General features: G+C 44.3%; 1 protein-coding gene across 1 annotated transcript; it reads right to left on the bottom strand.

Annotated features, from left to right (window-relative positions):
- Window positions 1-1,519: 1,519 nt before the first annotated feature.
- On the bottom strand, window positions 1,520-13,830 carry ECHS1 (enoyl-CoA hydratase, short chain 1). The gene is made up of 8 exons (XM_066621836.1): window positions 13,672-13,830; window positions 7,640-7,837; window positions 7,077-7,204; window positions 6,379-6,478; window positions 5,591-5,695; window positions 4,952-5,071; window positions 3,072-3,139; window positions 1,520-2,880 (listed from the first exon to the last, which is right to left on the bottom strand). Exons 1-8 carry the CDS (start codon window positions 13,772-13,774, stop codon window positions 2,815-2,817), a joined length of 888 nt encoding a protein of 295 aa, XP_066477933.1. The 5' UTR covers window positions 13,775-13,830; the 3' UTR covers window positions 1,520-2,814.
- Between the last annotated feature and the right edge of the window lie 2,848 nt (window positions 13,831-16,678).

Below are 16,678 nucleotides of genomic sequence, written 5' to 3'. Positions count from 1 at the left end.
AACTACTTCAAAGGATAGAACTCATATGAAGATGTACAGTTTCCTGCACCAGAGTAATTACATGTAACCCAGTCACGATGCTGAAAATGAAGGCACAAACTGGGCTGAGCAAAAAAGGTGAACAAAATATATTGCTAATATTTTAATATATTGTCCATATTGCTAGCCGTCCAGAGGGTCCCTTAAATGGAATGGGAGTGTTTAGGGTACAATCCTAACCAACTTTCTAGCACCGAGGTAAGGGCAATGCAGCTCCGAGGAAAGGGAACAAGCATTCCCTTACCTTGAGGAGGCCTCCGTGACTGCCACCCAACCGCAGAATGCAGCACATGCCCCATTGGCACAGCTGTGTCACTGTTGGAAAGTTGGTTAGGATTTGGGCCACAGACATTTTAAATAAGCAATAAGCATCATTCTTTGCACATGCTCAGTAACTAGAGCAAACTGAATATAAAGCAAAATGTGACATGTGGGATACAGCCCTACTTGTTTCACAGTTACACAAACAGTGCCAATGCCACTTGCATTCTGGTATTTATTCTATCTGTATCTAGCTTTTCCACTGCAAAATGCAATGCCCAATGGCATGCATTTGTACAGTATTCCAGCCAGGAGACTACAAATAAAAGCAAAATCTGGAATATGCAAGCAGTGATCAACATTGGGTTTGAACTTCCATAGCAACTTGCTCTTTATCCACATCCTACTGGGATGTGGCTGTGGCTACAATCCTAACCACACTTTCCTAAGAGTAAGCCCCATTGAACAAAATAGGACTTACTTCTGAGTAGACCTGGTTAGGATTGTGTCCTGTATCTCCCAATTGTTTAGTCAAGATAAAGATCTGAGAAAATTATGAAAGAGTCATTAATCCTTCAGCACGCTGAAGTGTTTGACACTCTACAAGACATTATCCATGCTGGGAGAAAAACTATTGTTGCCACATATAGTGGCATGCCCTCAAATACTCTTGCTGTTTGCTAGAAGTACTTCTGTGAAAATGTGGCAAAAATAGAGCTGGCCATGTGATTGGCCCAAGATCCTGGGCCTTACTCCCAGGGAGACCCTTGGCATGGAGGCCAGGTCCAGGCAGTACCCAATACTTGCTCTCGAGGAGACCCACGTTGGGCTGGGCCCAGGCAACAGCTGGACACAGTGTTAAAGCACTTGCTGGGGTCATATTGAACTTTAGGGCTTAAATGAAGCTGCACAGGTAGTTTTGCTAAAAATAAGCTTCAGGCCATAAGCCTAAACATTTTATCATATGGTAGATTGACTGGGGCACAGGCTGTCAGCATGGGCTGGGTATGAACTTATTCTGTTCCACCTACCTTGCTTCTTTGTTATAGTGATTCCTCTGGGTCAAGAATTTAACAAAATACTTTAGGAAGTCACAAAAGCATTCATCACTCAAAGGGGTATGTAGGTATAGATAAAATGTTCATTTAAAAAATCCCTCAAAGGATGTTTCATTTTTTTTCCTCCAAAGAGGCCTACAACAAACACAGTCCCACACCACTGACTAAAACATAATTTTTAATAAAAATTAGATTTAGTTATTAAAGTAATGAATCATGTTAATTCAAATACACTTTTTTTGCATTGATTTTATAAATCATCCACCACCCATTCCCTTCAAGCTTTTTCTCCTTCCCCAATAGTTCTGGTAATAGACCTTAACCATTACCATCCAAGGACAGAGGAGACCCATCCCTACTGTCTTGCTAGTCTATAATGGTTATAGCTGTGGCTCAGATTTACTACCAACAACACAGCAGGACTCATTGATGGCAACAGATGAAGTACATGACTCCAAATAAAGCCAAAAGATAACCATACCCTACACACCTCTGGTGAAGCTTAATAGCCAAAAGTCCCCAACCTGAAAGAAAGCTAGCATTAACAAACCTTTCTCCAGGCATCCAATTTGGAGCATGCCAGGGTATCTTGAAGGCAAGTTTCAAGAAGGCAGAATGTGGAATTTGAGCTGGTCGAAGGCTTAAAGTCCTATTCAGAGATTATATACCTAGATATGCTGTATGTAGGTAAAAGGGAATAGAAGCAAGCCAGCTAGCCACACACCTCAGCACTGACAAGCTCTATAACCATGCCCTCTGGTGAGCCTAGTACAATGTTTGTCTGCAGAGGGCACTACTGAACAAAGGGTCACTTCGTCCCTCTGATTTACAACACCAATTTGTCAGTACTGCAAATCTATAAGGAAAAGCATGTATAAGAAGGATTCAACGCTGCCTTCCACAGACAATTGTTGTATGCAAGGACACCTGTGTGTGGCTACAGAGTATCTCCACATCAGGATAGTGGTGGTGTGTTTGGTTGTCACACTCCCATGACCTTTTTGAATGACTGAATAGGAAAAATAGGCATGTATTTGCCTACAGTATGTAAACTACAGCTGGCATGATAGTTTGTCATTTATTGTGGCCAAAACAGATACACACACAACGGTGCAAATGCTATGCAGCCAAAGTGAGCTTTAGACAGGGACATTCTTAGAAGCTGATTTAACGTGTATTGAGGACAAAAAATGTTTTCTAACAAAACAAACCAATCATTGGAATTGCGCCCGGTGAAGTTGCCCCTACATCTTGTCTTGATTTCATGAGACATCAGCTTTCCAGCAAGTACCAAGTGGTCCCTACTGAGTGTTCTGTTAAAGGCTTCTTGTGGTAGAGTGGTAACTTGGAAGGGGCCAGATGTATAGTTTGAATAAATGCAGCCAGGATCTCTTCAGGTACTGGTTTTAGCGGCCAGTTAGCCAAACATCTCCATGATGACAGGTCTCTGGGTGCATCAGTGATCCGTAAAGTTTGCTTTTCTTTTCTCCACAAAAGCACTCATTCCCTCTTTCCGGTCATCCTGAAACAGCCAAGAAGGATTTGTCACAGACAAAGTGGAAGTATGGGGTGCCTAAGTGTGCTTGGGGGGAGGTCTTGAGAGAGTGTATGTGGGGCAGCAAGAATTACTTCAGAGAAGGAACAATGAATGGGTATGAGAAAGGAAGAAAAACTCTACTGTCTTTCTCTACAATTGGCAGGGTAGCTACTCACCGTTGCAAAGGAGGCATAGAATAGCCTTTTCTCTGTTTTATTCCCCTCAGTTAATGTTGTCTCAAAGGCTGAAAAATAAAAATTTGAGTTAAGTAGATGCCAGAGAGGCTTAACACAAGAAAAAACTGGCAGAATCAGGCCAAAGGTTCATCTAGCCAGCACCTTGTTTCCCACAGTGGCCCACTAGCTATCTCTGGAAAGTCCACAAACAGGAAAAGGCATGAGTTTCTCCTCTGCAACTGGTACTCAGAGGCATTCTGCTGCTGAACCTCCAAATAGCACATAGCCATCATGACCAGTAGCCATTGATAGACCTGTCCTCCATGGATCTGTCCAGTTTCCCTTGAAAGCCATCTAAGCTAGTAGCCACCATCACATCTTGTGGCAAATCCCACACACAAATTATGCACTGTATGAAGCTGCATCTCCTTTTAGCCATCCTAAATCTCCCACCAATCAGGTGCTGCGAGAGAGAAACAGAAGAAGGCCTCAGAAGGCGAGGCATGGTGTGGGAAAAGGGGCGGACAAAGAGGCATGAGAAAGGGAGAAGCTACCAAGGCACTGGGAGAGCTCAGTTATCATGAGGGACACAACAGCGCTGCATCTACCAACAAGTCACTTTGTAGAGAACCTCTCAGCAGCTGAGCTGCGAGGTGACACCTTGGCAGAAACAGCACTGCATGCTGTGGGCAGACTGCATGTTAATTGGGCTCTCATATATCTTGAAAATGATCAAGGTTTGCACGTTTTCTCCTGTCATTTGCAGCGAATGAGTTCCTTGGTGAGAAAAAGTGCTTATTTCTGGCCATCATCTGCTTAATGATATCAGTTCCTGCTTAATGATATCACTTCCGGCCTTTAGCAAGGCACCATGAATGCTATTCAGTTTGTTGTATGCTTTAACACAACTCCTGCTTTAAAAGCGACTAAATTTTTGCAGTAGGCCAAAATTAATCTATTTCAGCCACATCTCCTACAAGGCAGCAACTTTCACAACCTCACTCAGTTGGATGGAGGGTGATGTGTTGGACATGAAACAGGAAAACCTAGATTCAAAGTTTTGTTTGGCCATGAACATTCATTTAACAGCCTTAGACAAGTCACCGTCTTATAGTCTAATCTACTTTACAGGGTTTTCCTAAGGATGGCCCCATGCACACTACCTGGATCTCCTTTTATAGGAAGGGCAGGATGCAAACATGAAAAAAAAAAAACCAAAACCTCTAACACCAGGGCTCCAAATGTTTTGACTTGATTTACTAGACACTGCCAGGAAATATTTGTGGTCACCACCAACCACTCCCCCTCCAGTCAAAAGGTGTCCACAGTGAATTCAGGAAAGGAGTGGGGTGGGGCTGTCTCTCACCTCACTCTGCTTTGCTTCCTCCAAAACAAAGTGAAAATCAGTCCCTCCCCTCCATTTTCCCAATTCTACATGCGCTAGAGAGCTCAGTGATTAAATCTTGTTTTTCTTATCTGCACAGTGAAAAAATCCTCCCCCACTGAATTATCTGCAATATGCAGAGAATTGAGGAAGATAGGATAATGTTTGGGAGCACACAATAGGAGTCATTGTCAGAGGGATAGGAGCTGTAGAAAACCTAATATTTCCTCTAAATGTTCGATTTCCAAACTGCCAATCACCACATGACAAGATAAGACAGTAATTGCTCCACTCTTGCTCAGTCCCTGAGTGGCACCCAAGATGCTTTCATTTATTCTCATACCTGAGAATTGGAACAATGGCTCTATTACAAGCATACACCAGTCTTGCAGCTACATCAATATGAACTCTGTGGCAAAGTGATCAGGAATGAGAAGGAGACTGTAAGCTGAAGGGCACTCCCCACCCCATCCCACCGTCAACGCGACATAGTTACCTGCATTCACAGCCTCCTTGGCCATTGCAACCACCAGCTTAGAGTTCCCAGCAATCTTTTCTCCACAGCTGATGGCTTCATCTAGCAGCTTATCCACAGGACAGACTTTACTGACGAGGCCTAAGAACACATCCCCCACAAGGAACCCAATCAAAACACAAAAGCCTGATGCAGGGGAATTTCATACAAACATGTCCCAGAAAGCGTTCATCATTCTCCCCTAAAATCTACTCTCAAAATGGCAACTGAAGTGAAAGGCATTTTTCTTACCACTATCCTCTCAATTCTAGCCACAAAGCCAGGCCATCCTGGAATACAGAATAGCCAACAGCATCTAGGTCCACAGAACAGAAAGCCAAACAGAAACAAGACACTGAATTACCCAACAGATGAAGTCCAAAAAATACATTGAAATAGTTTTGTGTCTTAGTAGGCACAAAAACTAATAGCTTGCCCAAGATTGTCTGACTCTGGCATGGGGGAAATGCACAAATACTATTCAATGTGCCAAAAGCAGATTGGTTATGGCGGTATTGGGGCCTTGCCCAGGTAAGGAGATTCCATGCAAGAATTCCTGGCTAGCTCTCTCCATCTCAGCAAGTCCAGGAGAAGAGGTTAGAGCTCACTGCCTAATCTTACCTGCCTGTTTGGCCTCCTGAGCAGAGATTCTCTCCCCAGTGAGGACCATTTCCATAGCCAGTGACTTGCCCACAGCTCTTGTCAACCTCTGTGTTCCACCAGCACCTGTGCAAAATTAATATGAGGACAGCTATCAAGACTTCCCTGCACATGTTAAATATCCATGCCCACAAGGATCCAGCACTAATTAAAGCCAATTTTATTTTTTCCTTATAAAAAATAATTTATGGAAAGCCAATAGATTTTCTATAAACTGGCTCAGATTATGACTTTCTTGGACACATGAATTCACTTTTCTACAAGCGCCCACAAGATGCTGACAGTCTGTCAAACCGTCACGCTGACCAGTGTCACACAGATCTCTCCAATGGAATGAATGAAATAGGAATGAATTAAAATTTTTCTGTTAATAAAAAGCAGTTTTAAAAACTGGTTTAGAGCTCATGAATACTTAACAGAAGTTAGTCTGATGAAACATTTTCACTTTTGGTGAATTAGCAATTAATGCTGAAGGCAAGAGAAGATGCTATTCAAGAGTGAGGCTCGCTTTTAGTATAGCAAGAAATAACTGCTTCAGTTGCATCCGGCATGCTACCTCTGCTTTCAGGACAAAGGCTTTATAAATATGCCTCCTCCTTTGGCTAGCTGGTACCATTACAAACATTAGCTAGCCAAGCCAAGGCACCAAAGACACAGGTCTTGGTGAGTTTGTGGTAACTTGCGACACTGAATATTCCCCTTAAAGAGCATAAGAAAGCATCTGCCCCACACCTCCAGAGAGTCATTACCTGGAATAGTTCCTAGTAGGATCTCCGGTTGCCCAAATTGTGCTTTCTCCCCAGCATAAATGATGTCACACATCATGGCAAGCTCACAGCCACCTCCAAGCTATTGCACAATTTGAAAACACAACAACATACAACTGTAATTAGAATATGACAACAGTAGTTTACTCTGACCCCATTCCTCAAGAGCGAGCACAATGGCCCTTTTTCATCTACATTGTGATGATGTCTCAGGATCTGCAAGAAAGGCAGAACAAATGGGTCATTGTCTTTGCAGAGATTTGGGGTTGGGCAGTTTGGATCAGGATCTAAGAATATTTGAATGATATAGGTCTCTCCCATCACTACTCAATTTGGAATGTGCCCAACTCATTCATTTAAGTTCAGTCCTAGTCAAACTAAGGTTGCAATTCTATCCACACTTACCTGGGAGTAAGCCCTGTTGACTATAACAGGACTTACTTCTGAGTAGACAGGCATAGGATTGGACCCTAAAGCCCATAGTGATGTCACTGAGAGCATCCTGTCCCAAACCCTCCCATCTGTTGCTCTCCTCCCCTTTTCCCAGACTTACTTGGGGAGGAAGGCTTTTGGAACCACACAAAAGCAACTTTGACACTAATACACAGGAGGATTCTGAACAAAAAAATATTCTTAACAGCAGATTTATGTTGAGTGGGCAGAAGAAAGGTCAAACTCACAGCATATCCATTAACAGCTGCTATGACAGGCTTTCTCATGGTAGAGACTTTGTTCCAGTGAGCAAGGAAATTGCCCCCATAGCATTCTTGGAAAGTCTTGTTCTGCATTTCTTTGATATCTGCTCCAGCTACAAGAGAAAACAGCTTGTCAGCAAGACATACAGAGGAGCAAACAGCATCCATGCTTGGTGACTTTTATATCTTACATGCAGAAGAACATGCATCCTGACTGCAGAGTCTGCATATTATTTTCTCTTCATGGGAAACTATGAACCACAAACAACCATGCTCATTCATCCCCTAAGGCGGCCATTTTCAACCACTGTGCTGTGGCACACTGGTGTGCCATGAGTAGTCCACAGGTGTGCCACAAGAATTTGGGAGAAGGTCATTTATTAGTAGGGCCAATGGGGGATGTGAGCCCCCCACTGGCAGCATGGTGCGCCTTGTCAATTGCCAAAAACCTGATGGTGTGCCTTGACAATTTTCGTGCCTTGTCAGTGTGCCATGAAATGAAAAAGGTTCAAAATTGCTGCTCTAAGGTGATAGCCCAAAAGTCCTACCTGCAAAAGCTTTCTCACTGCCAGTGATGACAATGGCACCAATATGAGGGTCGAGCTCAAATGCATCCATGGCCTGGTTAATTTCATTCACTAGCCCATCACACAGTGCATTCAGGACCTTGGGACGATTCAGCTGGATCACACCCACATTCTGTTTGGCTCCCTTCTTTTCCACCACTATGTACTGGAACTGGGCACCTGTCAAGGAGAAATCATCAATCATTTCTCTTCACACCCTCCATCTTTCTCTTAGCGAGAAGCAGGTCCCTGCATAACTCCACAGTGTGTTCATTTGACTAAAGCTACGTGAGGCTGAAAGACTGGCAGCACAGAATATATCTTGCACAAGCAGTAAGTGCAATCCTGATGTGTTACTTCTGGAGTAGGAGAAGAGAAAGAAGAAAACCTTTACAACCTAAAGTTACTCTGGAAATACTCCAGAATATTTAAGAATTCTCTCTTCCAGGCTTGCTGGAATTTCTACCAGACTCTTTTTGTACTTTTGATAACCAACAGCTAAAGCAAAATTTGGCTAGATAGATTTGATGATTCCAGCTCTTCCTCCCCACCTCCTTTTGTTGCCTCCAGGTACTTCCTCTTCACCAATATGGAAACTGTCCTCTAGAACAGGGATGCCCAAGCCCTGGCCCAGGGGCCATCTGCAGCCCTCAGGGACTCCCAATCTACCCTGCAGAGAGCCCCCAGTCTCCAATGAGCCTCTGGCCCTCTGAGGATTTACTGGAGCCTGTGCTGGACTGACGCAACTGCTCTCAGTGTGAGGGCAACTGTACAACCTTTTGTGTGAGCTATGGTCTGAGGGCTGCCTCCACTGCTTGCTGTTTCGTGTCTGTGAAGCAGCAGTGGCAGCAATGGAAAGGCCGGCCTTGCTTTATAGGCCTTGAGCTATTGCAAGACCTTCATTCATTTATATGTTCCATCTAAGATATTCATTTATGTAAATTTATTCAAATTTTAAATGTAAATTGATTTTTCCCCTGCCCCCAATGCAGTGTCAAGAGAGATAATGTGGCCCTCCTGCCAAAAAGTTTGGATACCCCGCTCTAGAAATACAGGTTTCCCAGGGTCAGACAAAATCATCTAGCTGCCTTCAAAAAGAATTTCTTTGTTTTTCCCCAAAAAGGTCAGTTCCTCTGCCCCCCCCACTGCTTTTTTCAGCTCCTATTTGCAGATGGCATGTGAGGCATGAGATGGCAATGGAGCAACTCTTTCAGCCAAAGGAGCTGTTTTGCCTCTACTGTACTACAGGCACAGTAAGCAGGGATCACTGGTGGGCCCTCAGGTGCTGCCCAGGAGTGCTAACCTCTGGTGCCAGCTATGAATCAGAAGAAGTACCTAGTCTCCTGCATTCTGTTTCTAGAGACCTAATAGAGCAGTAGCCCAGCAGTTGACTGGGTATACCTGTTAGGGCACAATCCTAACCAGGTCTACTCAGAAGTAAGTCCTATTTTGTTCAATGGGGCTTACTCTCAGGAAAGTGTGGTTAGGATTGCAGCCTTCGAAAATGAAGCATAAAATTTAGAATTATCTTACAGAATCAGATCTGCCTAGAGATAAGACTCATATTTTTGCTCTGCTCTCTCTATACATATGAAAGGACATCAAGCAGGTTACTTATTTGAAGTCTAAGGCTGCAATCCTATGCGCTCGTACTTTGAAGTCACCCCACTGAATGAAGTAGGAGTTACTTGGAAGTAAACATGCATAGGCTTGAAATGTACACATTGAGAATGGCAGAAGAAAGGGCTGACTGGTTAACCCCTGCTAACTGGTTAAGAGGCACTTTTTCAAGTGGGTGCTCCTCTTTTATTTAGCGGGGGGAGAGTAACTGGCCCACCTCACCCCAGCAGTGTCTTTTCTAGTGGCTGTCTGCTGGTGTTGCATCTTTTTAGATTGTGAGCCCTTTTGGGACAGGGAGCCATTAGATATTTGATTTTCTCTGTAAACCGCTTTGTGAACTTTTTGTTGAAAAGCAGTATATAAATACTGTTGTTGTTAGTTTCTGGAGGTGGTAAAATATGGTTGCTTCGTAAGGTTGAAAGTAGACGGTCATGCTATTTGCTTAGTAGAGCAAAAGATATTCCAAATCTGATAACTGAAATTACTGCAGAACTCAATATTGGAAAACAAAGTACTGTACAAGATCTCACACACAGGTTCAGTGGATGATTCAGCTGCATACAGAATAGTAGTTTTGTATGTTTATTCGTGTCTCTAATGATGGTGTCCCTGGATCCAGTAGAAATCCCATAATAATACATCCAATACATGACTGTGTCATTATAGTGCCTAGCCACAGAACATAGATATTAGATATTTTCCCTTTCAGAAATCTATCTCAGATCCCCTAGGTGAGATTAGATTCCAGAGATTGAATTGTTTTGTGCCCAAACCAACATCAGTTCAAGCCACACATAGGAGGACAAAATAATAAACCGAGAGAGTTTCACTCATCTACAAAGAGGCGATCGAGGTTTTGCCAGGAGGTCTGCTGGAAACCTCCTCTTTCAAAGGAATGGACATAGTCCTTTTTGTATCTCTGTCCAACAACAAGGTGGAAAAATCTGTCCATTTTCCAGGATCTTGCCCTTAGAAAACTTCCTCCCAGAACATTTTTTATAGGTAACAATTGCAAAAATGCTTAATTTTTTGTCACTAGTGTTGTCAGCTTTTCTACTGGCCCTGCTCCTGGGCTGCCAACACCAGCCTTGTGTTCAAAAATTTGGCAGATGGAATTTTTCCTGAAGCAGATATAAAAGGTAAGGAATGTTTCACCTGTTGAACTGTCAACACAAGAGCAGCATCCATTGTCAGCCTGGCAATCCTAGCATGTCATGCTTATAACTTAATAACTTATCAACCAATAATCTATAAATGGCTTTTAGCCAGGTGGCATCAGAGCAACACAGAGGCAAGGAAAACTAAACTTGCAGATGTGCATCACTCTCTCTAGAATATTCCATAGACATAAATGGTAAGGGGGAAGGGAACCTGCACAGGGAATAAAGGCAATGTCAGAAGTCTCTCACCTACCCTTTGCAGAAAAATAGTGTACAGGAGGGTATGAAACAATCTCCTGCCTCTTCCAAATTCTAAAATTAGCTCTGGGTAAAAGTTACATAAGCATTCTTCTGCCACATTGCCAAGAAGTATGCCCAGCAATAGGGGACCATGTGAAGAAACCAGCCCTGAGCCTGCACAAACCAGTATAATTCACTTCCTGCTCAGCCAATACACAGCTAAGTTGATCTGTGAATGGCTATTGTACCATTCTAAGAGCCTTGCTGGGATGGAAATGGGTAGGAGGATACAGTTGTACAGTGGTTCTAGTCATTCCTGAAGAGCAGATCCCTGGTGGTCATCCTGAGAAACTGTTGCACCTCCACACAGTCTTTGGTGTGCAAGGCACTGTGAGATTCTATTTAATCTCCCATGTTATTCAATAATTATGTGAAACCACTGGGGGAGATTGTCCAAGGAATTGGGAAGAGGTGTTATATTTCTCTACTTTCCACCAGATCCTCAAGATGCAGTACCAGGGGTGTCAAACTTGTTTCATAGCAAGGGTTGAACAGCATCAAGATGCCTGCTGAGGGCCGGAAGTGATGTCATTAGGCAGAAAGTGATGTCATTATTCAAGATATGGGAGAACCAATTTTCCTGTGGGCTGCTCTTACAGCAGTAACATCTCAGCTGCTCAGCCAGTGAGAGCCTGAGCGCCGGATAAAAAGCTTCCAAGGGCTGCATCCAGCCCCTGGGCCTTATGTTTGACATCCCTGCAGCAGATGTTCTGAATCGGTGCTTAGAGTCATGTTGAGCTCGATGAAGCAAACAAAATGAAATTTTGCCCAGATAAAATGGAATTGTTGTGGACTGGGAATATATCCAATCCAAGGATAAGTATTCAGTCTGTGCTGGATGGGGCTGCACTCTCTCTAAAGACTCAATCCCCAAGTTGGGGGATGCTCCATATCCAACACTATACCTAATGGCACTGATAATCAGGAGTGCTTTTTACCAGTTTATGCAATTCATCAGTTGTGACATTTCCTGGAAAGGAATTACCTAATCATGGAGATTCATACCTTAGTCCAGGGCTTTTCAAACTGGGGCATCGCGACGCCCCAGCCTGCAGGCCCTGGTCCCTGCCCCTTCAAGGGCAGCCTGGAGGCAGGGAGGAGGCAGTGGTGCAATTCCCAGGATTGCGCTGCTCAGGGAGGCTGCAGGGGCTTGGGTACACATACCCCTGAGCGCGATCCCTGAGCGTACCCCTGAGTGTGATCGCTCCGCATCTACTTTCACTGCTGCGGGGAGCCCAGCCAAAGGTCGCACCGGGCTTCCCGCACCCCCGGGAGGCTGCAGGGGCTTGGGTACATGTACCCAAGCCCCTGCAGCTCCCCTGAGCAGTGCGATCCTGGGGATTGCGCCACTGCCTCCCCCCGCCCCTGCTGCCTCCCCCTTCCCACCCATGCAAGAACTTAGTGGCTCTCAAACTCTCCCAGAGAGTTTGAGAACCACTGCCTTAGTCTAATCTAGATTACATTACTTTGTATGGGGCTGCCTTGGAAACCATCTGCCAATTTAAACTGATTTAACACATGTAGTCACTGCATGCGCTACATCCTTTGGTGGCGTTTTTACATAGGCACAATCGTGGTGGGCTGAACCAGATATTTTGACTTAAGTACAGACTTCTGGAACCTAACCTGTACTTAAGTAGAGGAATTAGTGTATGTGTGAAAGAATCATATATCACTTGGCCATCTTCCTTGGCACCCCTCTACTTCCTCTGTTGTCTCCCTTCCATCTATTGTAGACTATGGGCATTTCATGGCAGGGACCAGTCTTTTCTTTTACTTTAAAGCACCGTGCACATCGATGGCACTTTTCAAATAAAAAAATTCACCCTCCTCCAAACATTGATTCTTTGAGGGGGAAAAAGATATGCAGAACCTTTGATCCTCCTGCTCTTCCATGTTAGGGCCCAGTCCTATCCAACTTTCCAGTGTCAGTAACCGCTTTGCACCCTTGAGGATAGGGAACAAACATTATTCCCTATCCTTCCCTTACCTGGAGGAGGCCTCCATGATTGCCCCCTCACTGCTGCACATGCCCCATTAGCATGGCTGCACTAGTGCTAGAAAATTGGATAAGACTGAGCCCTCAGCCTGCTGCACCAAAAACAAGGATTTTTGTGCCAGTTTAAAGAATAACCAATTTATATTGGCATTAGTCCAGGGACTGAAGTCTCATTAAAGTGGTAAACCTGTGCTTAGATTCCACTTCTGACTACCAACGGGGGTTCATGCAACTAAATGCTTCTCAGTACAAAAAAAAGTAAACATCCAAAAAACCACCTCCAGTAGAAAACTAGCATGTCAGGGGGAGAAAGCTAAACTGAAAGGCTTGTCCCTAGACCAGTTCTTCCCAACTTTTTAGCACCTGTATCCACTTTTTAAAACAACACTCTATCAGGGCCTAGCTAGATTTAGCAGACTAAAAAAAGAAGATCTAGAAAGCAATACCACAATATTTATTTATTTCTAAGTAGTAATAACCAGAAAGACCCACAAACATTCATCTCCCTATATTGACACATTCTTGCAAACTGCAGGAGCAGAGCTCTTTGCAGAGTAACTAGCAGCTACAGCGCCTGCTTTTTGAACAGCCTCAGGGCTTGAGGCAATTAGTTATCCGATCTTTCCACCACCCTTTGGCGACCCACCCAAAATCAAGTCCAGTCCCACAGTTTGGGAACCACTACGTTCAAAGCACATGGAAGGGGGGCCTGGTAAGGCCATGTGAACCCGCGCTTGCAGACTCAAGCGCTCCAGCCAGATCACAGTGTAAGTTTCCCCAGAGTGTGGCCCCTGCAGAGCTTTCTGTGCCCGGGGGTGGCACTTCCAGGGCAAACACTGCACGGGCGGGCCAAGGGCAGAGCAGGCCCCTCCGCTAGCCAGCCCACCCAAAGCCCAGGCTCGCCCGTGCCTGCGTCCCGTCCAGCCCAGTCTCACCTCCTGCGAGGAAGCGACGGGGCGGCAACGAGACCAGGCTTGCTGCTGCTGCAGAGGTCGGGCGGACCAGGCTGCGCAGCACACGGGCGACGGCGACTGCCATGCTGGCTGGTGCAGAGGACTGTGCGGAGGGCCGGGCTCCGCAGCGTCTCCCCGCCCTCCTCCTGGCTCCCCCAAGGACTGAGCAGGCGCTGCACACGGCCAGGCTGCTCCGCCTTTGGGCTGCTGTCGAACGATTGGCGCTGGGAGAGGCCGCAGCGCTGAGCTTTCCCGAGCAAGTCAGTCTTGCTCCTCGAGCAGCTGCGCGCTGGAAGTGGATTCGGAAGAGGGCTGTTGAACTAGATGGACCTTTGTTGCAACATGGGGGGGGGGGGTCTTCTGGGCTGAAAATCCAAACCAGCTTCCGATGGAAAGTGACTAGGGTTTCAATCCTAGCCACACTTACCTGGAAGTGAGCCCCATTCACTATAACGGGACTTACTTCTGAGTAGACATGCATCAGATTAGGCTACCCCCAAATACCCTTTCACTTTCCTTTGGAACCTGGACCGCTTTTGCCATCAAAAATCAATCTCCCTGGTTGCTTTTTATCACCAGAATAATAAGGGGATTCCCTGATTATTGGGAGAACATTTTGATAGTAACCATGCCCCACCGGGAGGGGGTTAACAGCCCAATCCTGTGCATGTCTACTCAGAAGTAAGTCGCATTAGAGTCAATGGGGCTTACTCCCAGGAAAGTGTGGATAGGCTTGGGCTCTAAATCATTTAACTTAAACCATTTTTGCCCAATGTTGCACATACGCAACAGGGATCAAATGTGTCCTGTTGTGGACTGGTCAGAAATGGGTTAAATGCCCTTGCATCTGCCAGATGCAAGGGGGGGCACCAGGATGCAGGTCTCTTGTTGTTCTGTGTGCTCCCTGAAGCACCTGTGAGATACAGGAAGATGGACTACTAGATGGACCCTTGGCCTGATCCAGCAAGGCTCTTCTTATGTTCTTGTGCCCCTCCAAGAACCCCAACCCCAGCGCTGCTGACCCCTCCCCACCTCATACATTTCTTTTTCAGAGCCCAATCCTATGCCTGCCTACTCAGAACTAAGCCCCATTATAGTCAATGGAGCTTACTCCCAAGAAAGTGTGGACAGGATTGCAGCCTTAAAAGCCCCAAGTGGCGAAAGATTGAACAACAACTTTTCAGGGCTGTCATAATAAACCACAGGGGGAAGTACTGTAGTGACTGTGGACTGTATTTACACCTGCATCAGATGGGCAATTAAAAAAAATGTTTTAAAAGGCAAACAAATCACAGCTTTTTTTTACATGAAATAAGACCCGATTTTGAAAGAGCATGAACTCTTTGCTGCTACTTTTTGTTTGGGGTGGGGTGATAGTTTTGCATGTACAGTTTCACTTCAGTTGGGGACAAGTTCCAACAGTGGGTGAGTTTCAGTGCACTTGACCTTCAGTAGCCCACACACTCCCCCCAGAGTGCCTACTGACACTATCAACTTCATGAGTTGTTCATAACTTCAGAGTTAGCAGCCCACACCAAGTTCACCAATTCCAGGAGCATTTTTTTTTTAAAAGGTCAAAATTCTCTCTAGGACATTGTGAGTGGCCATCTGGATAATCCAAAGGTAAATGAATTACCATTAACTCTATAAGGATAAATGTACCCCAGAAATGAATGGGATTTCCCATTGGGGTAACTTTGTTTGCTGGCTGAATTTCATTTGTTCACCCTTGATAATTTTCATTGCTCCACTTCAGCTAGTTTCTGTACAGCCACACAATTTCTTTATACTAGAAGAGTATACTTACTTTATACTAGAAGAGTATTTGACTATCCTGCCTCTCAAGCACATGCCATGTGAATGGTTGGCCCAAAATGAGCTATGTAAAAAAGGAGAGTAGCTCCAATGGTTAGACCTTATTGAATTCTATTTATTTGCCCTGGAATTTTCCAATTTATCCAAGTTCCACTAAAATCAACAAGAGGTATTTTTAAGCAGAAATAGGACTGTACCGTGACTGAATAGAATACAAATCTATACTACAAGACTACAAGTATACAAATGTACACTACAATTACACACACACATTTGGGTTTGTGTATGTGTGTAGTTAGAGGGTGGGGTGGTATACTGACTTCAAAAGTCTGAAGTACTGACTTCAAGAGTCAAATACAATTAAATTTTATTGGCCTTTATTTGGCACAAAATAATAATGGCACAAAATCTATCTGGAAAAACCAGTGTCCCCTCTAAATAAAAATAGATATTTTTTTTTCTTTTTCTCAATGAAGGTAGAAGGGTGATAAGCTTGATAGTTGCTCCCATGAAAGTTTTCCTAAAGATGTTACAGTCTGTATATTCCCTTCTCTTTGCTGCCCTATAGCTTGTCTTTTCTTTTATATGGGTCCAAGACAAGGATGTGTTCTGAAAACTGGTATTAAGGCAGAGCTTGTTTACTCATTGATTATCTCCAGACCAACTGTGCAGTTTTGAGAAAATAGCTGTGTGTATTTCAGACTTTGTGTCTAATTATGAAGAAATTGGACTTTTCCCAAAGAAGGAGATTGCTTGTTATATATTTCCATAGCAACCCAGGGTTCAGGCTCATTATTTTGTACAATATGTACCAATGGTTTGAACTGATGGGCATTACAGTATAACAACATTAAAGATTAGGCAGGCTAAAACCTCCCACTGTGGAATTCCTGTACCAGTGCAAGCCCGTCTGGAACAGCTTGACACCACATACTCTCACTAACAGCAGTGCCTCCATCTTGTTAGGACTGAGCTTCAGTTTATCTAGTTTATCAGTTTATCTAGGCCCTTATCTAGTCTTTACTGGATCCCAGGCACCAATTCAGCTTTTTTATTGCCCCAGCTGAATTAATTAATTAATTAAAAGGCAAAATTAGAATTGGGTATCATCAGCATACTTATCATATTTCACTCAGTGCCATGATGTAGAAATTGAAAAGCATGAGAGACAAAA

The sequence above is a fragment of the Tiliqua scincoides genome, chromosome 3 (assembly GCF_035046505.1).
Source record: "Tiliqua scincoides isolate rTilSci1 chromosome 3, rTilSci1.hap2, whole genome shotgun sequence".
NCBI lineage: Eukaryota > Metazoa > Chordata > Lepidosauria > Squamata > Scincidae > Tiliqua > Tiliqua scincoides.
Note: the sequence above shows the minus strand (reverse complement) of the source record. Positions and strands in the feature narration are given on the sequence as shown.

What these genes read in the sequence shown, in the direction of transcription:
- ECHS1 (XM_066621836.1), bottom strand. Translation starts at nt 13,774, where the DNA reads ATGGCAGTCGCCGTCGCCCGTGTGCTGCGCAGCCTGGTCCGCCCGACC. An exon ending in CCGTCGCTTCCTCGCAGGAG is followed by an intron (nt 7,838 to 13,671) that starts GTGAGACTGGGC and finishes TCTCCTTGACAG; the next exon opens with GTGCCCAGTTCCAGTACATA. An exon ending in CCTACTAGGAACTATTCCAG is followed by an intron (nt 5,696 to 6,378) that starts GTAATGACTCTC and finishes AATTTTGCACAG; the next exon opens with GTGCTGGTGGAACACAGAGG.